Source organism: Anastrepha obliqua, chromosome 6 (assembly GCF_027943255.1).
Source record: "Anastrepha obliqua isolate idAnaObli1 chromosome 6, idAnaObli1_1.0, whole genome shotgun sequence".
Taxonomy (NCBI): Eukaryota; Metazoa; Arthropoda; class Insecta; order Diptera; family Tephritidae; genus Anastrepha; species Anastrepha obliqua.
This window is the reverse complement of record NC_072897.1, coordinates 67679824-67687453: the sequence shown is the minus strand read 5'-3', so window position 1 is coordinate 67687453 and position 7630 is coordinate 67679824. Positions and strand designations below refer to the sequence as shown.

The window sequence follows — 7630 nt, the reverse complement described above, 5'->3', positions numbered from 1 at the left end:
GAGTCATTCCGGTAACGTAAAACCCGCTGCCATGGGAATGAGTAGTAGTAGTATGATTGGTCTAACCATTTAGGTGTATATCCAGAGGGCCATACTAGGGCTGAGGCCCCAGGATCTCCCTAGTAATTTTTTGGTTGTCCTCAAGGATTTCGGGGCTTTTTGTGTTATATTATTTATAAGTGATTCCCAAGTGAGTTTTTTACCTAAGGTTAAACCTAGATACTTGACCTCTTCCTTTAGTTCTATCACTGTTTCATTTATTTTCAATATAGGAAACTCCAACTTTCTTTTTCTTGTGAAGAGGATTATTGTGGTTTTGTTAGGGTTGATCGACATCCCCTCCTTTTTACACCATTCCCATGTTGCGTTCAAGGCATTTTGCATTAAGTCTGTTAGTGTCCTTTCATGGTTGCCTTTTATTATAACAGATATGTCATCTGCATAACCAATGGTTATAAATCTCTTATTGTTTAGGTGCTGCACCAAGTCATCAACTAGTAGGGACCATAGCAGTGGAGAAAAAACTTCTCCTTGCGGACATCCCTTTACTGTTTTGACATTAAGTTCATCTTGGCCTAACGAGGCTTTAATAATCCTCTGATAAGCATTTGGCTTTTCCAATGTGTTAATATTGGGTTTGCACCTCTTTTCTCGAGTGCTGTTTCCATGGATTTGTAATTTGCGTTGTCGAAAGCTGCCTCTATGTCCATAAAGGAACAGAGGGCTATTTCTTTTTGATTTAGAGCCTTTTCTATATTGACAACGAGTTTGTGCAGTGCTGTGATTGTGGATTTCCCTTTTTGGTAAGCAAATTGCAGCTTATGGAGGTGTTTTTTGAAGATTACTTCTTCTCTTAGATGGTATTCAAATAGTTTTTCCATTGTCTTTAACATGAACGACGATAGACTGATTTGTCTGTAAGATTTTGGAGAATCAGGGGGTTTGTTACCTCCCTTAGGAATAAATATTACCTTCACTTTCCTCCATATCTGTGGAATGTATTCTAATATTAGACTAGCTCTGAAGATTTTCACCATGACTCGGATCAGTTCCACAGTGCCTTATAATAGAAGTGCTGGGAATATTCCATCCGGGCCTGGTGATTTAAAGGGTTTAAAGGAGTTAATTGCCCACTCTACCCTTTCAAAATTTATGATTTTATTGACAAATGAGACCGTCGATCTCCGTTGATGGTGAGTTACCATGTCTAGACTATTGTCGATTGATAGGTCAAGACTTTTACAATCTGGGAAGCGAGTCTTTAGAAGAAGCTCTAGTGTTTCTACGAATGTGTTGGTAATAGTTCCGTTTGGACCTTTTAGTGTGCCTATGGGACTTGAGTCACCTTTGGAGAGTGATTTTTGGATTCTAGCTGTTGCTGGAGTATCTTTTAGATCCTCACAGAAGTTTTTCCAAGAGTTTCGTTTGGATTTCCTTAGTTCTTTGTTATAGTTAGTTAGTTAGTTTCCTATATTCGTCCCATTTATTTGTTTTCCTTGCAGTGTTCAATAGTTTCCTCGTTGCTTTCCGAAGTTTGTCAAGTTCGTTGTTCCACCAGGGAACCCTCTTCGTGGAGGATTACATTTTTAGTGGACAACAGTCTTGGTATGAGGCTATAATTGAGTCAGTCATGTCTGTTACTGCCTTTTCTAGCTCCTCTGTTGATATTATTTTGCTAACGTTGTTATTAAGCTTAGCTGAAAGACATTCATTGTATCTTTTCCAGTTTGCTGTTTTTGGGCTTCTGTAAAATGTGGAGAACTTTACCACCCCATTTAGGTCAAAGAGTATGTGTTTGTGGTCAGACATTGAGTCCTCATCCGGGACTCTCCAGTTACTGATCATATTCAAAGATTTGTTAGTAATTAGAGTTAAATCGAGTACCTCTTGTCGTATTGCGTTTACAAAAGTGGGTTTATTACCCCTGTTTACTATTGTTATATTACTAAGTAATAAAAATTCAAGGAGTGACTCACCTCTGTTGTTTGTATTCGTGCTTCCCCATGCCACATTGTGGGAGTTATCGTCGCATCCAATTACGAGGGTTAGATTGTGGGTTTGGCAATACTCCACTAGGCCTCTGATTTTCTCTGGTGGTACTATGTCGGCGTCTCCGGGGAAATAAGCTGAGGCGATTACGACCTCTCTCTTGCTTCCACCAGACTCCGCTTCGACCAGTATTGTTGATGTGTCGCCATCCATGAATTCTGCGAATGGCAAGAATTTAATATTGGTATCTATGATTATCGCAGCCCTAGGTTTGACAGCGCTTTTGTCATAAATTACCTGTGTGTTTTGGACATTGAGGCCTTGAGGACGGCCTCTGTAGACCCAGGGCTCTTGGATCAGCCCTATGTTGATACCTCCGGCAAGTCTTCTGCTAAGCTCAGTGGTAGCAGCCTTAGCATGGTGAAGATTTGCCTGGAGGCACCTCATTTCGTTGGTTGGTTTTCGGAGTCTTTGGGAGGACTTTCATTCTCTTCTTGTAACTCCACTGCCTCCATTTGGTCAACTAACTCTTCGGTCGTTATGTTTTCAGATTTCAGCCTGAGGGTCACTTGTATGAAACGGTAGTTTACTCTACCATTGTACTCCTTCAGGCTGGCGGCTGATTTTTGGTCTACCGCTACGACTAGCGTTACGTTGGAGCCTCTTTCGGCTCTTTTTAGCAGGCGCCAGGAATCAACATTGAGGCCGTTATTCTTCCCCTGCACAAAGTCCAGTATCTTGGCTGTCTCGACTTTGACTGAGTTGGGAAAGTACCCCACTGCGATCCGATAGTGAGGAATTTTGGATTCCTCTGTGGCCCACAGTGTTGCACCCTCCCACGGCGACGCATTTGAAATGGCCGCCTTGACCCATTCCGCCGATGTGCTCTCCATACAATGCAGGACAAGGTATCCTGCCTTGTAAGTAGTGCCCAAGAACGCTGGTTTTGTGGCCATGTTTTTCCCCGCCAGTATTTTGTCTAACAGGAGTTGTTGGATGGAGTCCATTTGTTCGGTTGTCAGTACCGTGTTGGGGTAGTCCCTAGCAAGTACTGCCAACCTGACTCCTGTTGTTACGTCTTTGTATGTGGCAGTGGGCTGCCACTTTTTGCTCTTTAAAGCTGCGTCTTTCGATGTGGACGGACCATCATCTTTAGGCCGCTTTTTTGCTGTTGCTTCGGGTGGTGTGTCCTTAACCGACCTTAGTCGTTTCGGCCCCGTCGTTGTTCTTCCTGTGTTTTTGCTCATGGGCTCCAGCGCCTTAGCATATGCTTCTTCTCTGGTTAGCCCTTTCTTTAGGAAGTGTGCAAGTCTTCTCCTGCCCGCACCACTGAGCTTTTTTGGCTGTTCCGTTGTCGGTCCTTCGCCATCGGTGTTTGGAGTCGTCTCGGCAGTTCTCACGCCTTCAACTGCGGACCGTTCCTCCTTATTAGTTTGAGGCTTGGTGGCCTCTTCCTGCAGCCTTCTTGGCCGCTTCCGCCATTTATTTGTTTTTGTTTGCTGGTATTCATTTTTGTTCCCACTAGTAAAGGGGTATATCGGTCACCTGCGCCAGTGCCCCGGTAGCGCAGGAAGGCATTTTTGAAACGGGGCCTCGCCAGGGCGCCCCAAGTCCGCATACTAGCGACTAGATCCCCCTCTAGCCAAGCATCCCTCGGCGTTCGACCTTGGATTGGGGATTTATACTTACCCAAGGAAGTTTACTCTTCCCGCCCGACTATATTAGCCAGGACCCCAACAGAGACATGACCGTGCTGGGGTAACCTGTTTCCAGTGGCCACCACGGGGAGGAAATAGTCGCACTTCCGACAGTCTTGCAGTTACGGCACAAAGTCCACGAAGGCCTTTGCGTTGTTCCCCCTACAAAGACTGCCAGCAATGACCATATATATATACATATGTATATGGTTTATGCATATATATATATATATAAAATTGGCGCGTAGACCTTTTTGGGGTGTGTGGCCGAGCTCCTCCTCCTATTTGTGGTGTGCGTCTTGATGTTGTTCCACAAAAGGAGCTTTTTCATGGCAGAAATACACTCAGAGGTTTGCCATTGTCTGAGATTCGAACTTACGTTCTCTCTGTGAATTATGAATTACGGAAATAGTGTGGATTCCTTCGTTTGTCAGCAAATGATGCAGGTTGTCAACAACTAGGCTCAACAAGAGTGGTGATAAAGTGAGATCTTGCCGTAGCGTCACTGCATCCGAATAGCTCATGTGCTGTTTTATTATCTCGCGATTCTGCCAGGTTAGAAATACCTTGTCGCTTACTGGGCCATACAGCAGCAGGCGATGGATGTGCTCACAGCCTCTTGACGCTGGGTGCCTGGGCGGCCATCTGCGCGCCTCGCAGTCTTGCAGAGGGTGCTCAGCTGTTGGTTTTCTGCTTCTTTGTTCTGTGACGGGTGTAGGTGCGGCCTTTTTTCTGCTTGTCCTGTAACCGTATTGGTCCCGATTACACGCGATGATACACAGGGCTGATCAGGCAAATTCTTGGGCTGTTGCTCCATAAGTTGGTGACTTACCTCCGGTGTTTTGCCCTCTTTCTTACTCGCTGGGGCCCGATTTCGCTGCTGAGATGGCTCTGAATGATTACTATTATACCTCGACCAATATCAGATCTCATGCTTGGCAGCAATGGTGACAGTTTTCACCCATGAGAACTGCTAGGTCGGTAACTAACCCGACCTCTAGCAGCAGTTGTTGTTCTTCTATTATTTATGATGAGTCTGTGGTGACTAACCCACTCCCACAGTATCTAGGGCTGGTTCGTGATAACTTCCGCGGTGTTCCGCGATGTTTTTTTTGCCTAGCTTCCCACTGTTGTTTATACAATGTTACTTATTATTATTGTTGTTGTTATTGCTTTCGCTGGTTTTATTTTTGTTCATCTTGTTCTTACGACTGCCTGCTCGAGGCAAGATCAGCAGTTTTTAAATTTATTGGGAATAGCAATAGATCCGCCGCGCCAGTGCTTCTTGTCGCGGTAAAGCCACCGTTACTGGGCACAGTGACGCATAACAAAATCCTCCTAATGGCAGCACCGTGTTGCGTCATAGCCCTTTACTATGCGAATGTGCTGCTCAACATATATTGTCCACATAGTTCTCCGATACAAACGAACAGTTTTGGACTATAGACCTACGTAAGTTTTTTTACCTAATCGTCTTGTAATAATTTAAGGAAATAGGAAACAACCCTCCATTAGTGTAATTTTTCAGTCACTGTGATTCTGAATGTGATTAAACGTATTATATATTATAAATACAGTGCTTGATTTGACCATAGCTATCGGAATTAAATCAGAAAATGCACATATACTTGTGTCCTATACTTGTGTCCTAATTTAATAAAAACAAATTTCATACATAAAAAATAGTCCCGTTATTAAGAGAGAATGATTCGGTTAAAATAAAATAGTACATATACATATGCATGTCCTTGGGGGAACCTGTTATCCCTATAGGGCGCGTCCCCAGGTGGTGGATAAGGGAACGCTCCCAGATATGGAAGGTAGGAGAGTAGGTCTCCCGCGAACCACACAGGTCGAAGACGTAAACTTCGTTAAGAAAACTCCCTCAACCCAAGGTGTGATGCGACCCGTGCCTATTGGGTGGGCTTGGCAGCCGGGGGACTAAATAAGGCTGTCTTCGTACGGAGCCCTCCTGATATCAGGCCGCCTCAGGTTGTAACGGTGGCCTTGCCATGGTATGGGGCGCTGCCATGGTCGACCGAATATTTCCCCTTTATCCACTTTGGTCACCGCGCATGGCGACATGCGCAGCTCCCTCGGCGGGGCAGGTGACCGGACGAACCAGATGAAATGCTGAAACAAAAACTTAAAAATTCGGATGACGGGAAAACAAACACGGAACAAACGGACAAAATGACGGGAAAACATACTGACGTATCGACAGCACGGACTGATAAAAAACCAAACACCCGGACAGAACTACAGGACAAGCAAACAGACAGACAGGAAGAAGTGACGGACGCACTTAAAAAACAGTCAGACAATTGGAGAAGACGTACGAGCAAGGACGAACCGAGGATGACGGGGTCACCCTCAGAGGATGAGCTCTTGGCCTTCAGCCGAGAAACAGTTGAGGGCAAAGCTGTGGGCCACAGTACGCCAACAACTATAAATCAACCAACAACATTCGCTAAAGCCATGGGGTAAGAGCGCGGTAATAAAGGTCCCTCGAGGTATAAACTTTACCAGAGGTCTCTCGCTATCCTTGGCAGGATTCGGAAAAACGAGACCGAAGGTAAAGTTGATCCCAAAGATGAGACCGACAAGGCAAGATGTCAAAAGGTGGTTGATGAATTTTTGGCATTCCAAGCCGCCAACAGGACAGATGCCAAAAAACGAAACCGCTCGCATGACGAAACTGGGAAGGTAACAAAGAAGCACAAGATATCGGATCAGGGTGCAGTTGCCTCCAAACCTATCAAGCGATTTAGTGAGGTGGCACGGGACCATCTCCAAATGGCATTGGTGGACAGCACGGACTGATAAAAAACCAAACACCCGGACAGAACTACAGGACAAGCAAACAGACAGACAGGAGGAAGTGACGGACGCACTTAAAAAACAGTCAGACAATTGGAGAACACGTACGAGCAAGGACGAACTGAGGATGACGGGGTCACCCTCAGAGGATGACGAAACCTCTAACCGCGGAAAACCAGTGCTTAACAAATAGTCAGAGATTGAGGTACGGTTGTCTCGCATAGTCGTTGACCATGTCATGGCGAACCCGGAGGGCCAAACACCAGGTTTCGACTCGGTGCAGGTAGTCCGCGGTTACCGTGTCATTAAATGCGATGACCAATTCTCACTGCATTTTCTGACAAACGTGATTGGTAAAATCCAGAACAGCTGGGAAGGCTTGAAACTCAAGCTAATTCCGGCTAGCGAGATTCCACGAAGGCCGAGGGCTCGCATCTGGGTACCAAACATGGAGTTTGAAGCCAATCAACTAATCCCCTACCTTCAGGCGCATAATCGCTCGGTGCCGATGACCGATTGGTCGATCATCAAAGCGGAGGCTCCGCAAAGGCACAGCAGGTCATTCCTCCTTCTAATTACAGAAGAGAGTCCGGAACCACGGGAGAAAGTGGGAAACAAACTTCAGTTTGGGATCAGGAAGACCCAGCTGAAGATATTCCGTTCTGCAAGCCTGGAAGAGGAGCAGGATGAGGTCGATGGTGCCAACGAACTGCTGACTGGCATGCAGCTAGATGACACCGAGTCCGAAAAAGGAAGGCAATAAACATGGGTTTAAAGGTTGTCTAAATTAATCTGCAGCATTCACGGTGTGCAATGGACAACCTAACCGTTCTCCTGGCGGAGGAGGACGTGGACATCGCACTAATTCAGGAACCCTGGGTGCGGAGCACCGAGGTGAAAGGGTTCACACTACAGAACATGTATTGTAGCTAAAAAACATCGCACTAATTCAGGAACCCTGGGTGCGGAGCACCAAGGTGAAAGGGTTCACTGGAAAAACCTACAATATCTACTATAAACGGATAGAAGGTAATCCCAGAACATGTATTGTAGCAAAAAAACATTTAAACACACTTTTAATTCCATTATATAGTTCACAGGATATGACGGCTGTTGAGGTGGAA

At 45.5% G+C, this 7630-nt stretch overlaps 1 protein-coding gene across 1 annotated transcript; it reads left to right on the top strand.

Moving 5' to 3' along the window:
- The first annotated feature begins 6744 nt into the window (after positions 1-6744).
- On the top strand, positions 6745-7269 carry LOC129250665 (uncharacterized). Its single transcript, XM_054890271.1, has one exon. It carries the CDS (start codon positions 6745-6747, stop codon positions 7267-7269), a length of 525 nt encoding a protein of 174 aa, XP_054746246.1.
- Positions 7270-7630: the final 361 nt, after the last annotated feature.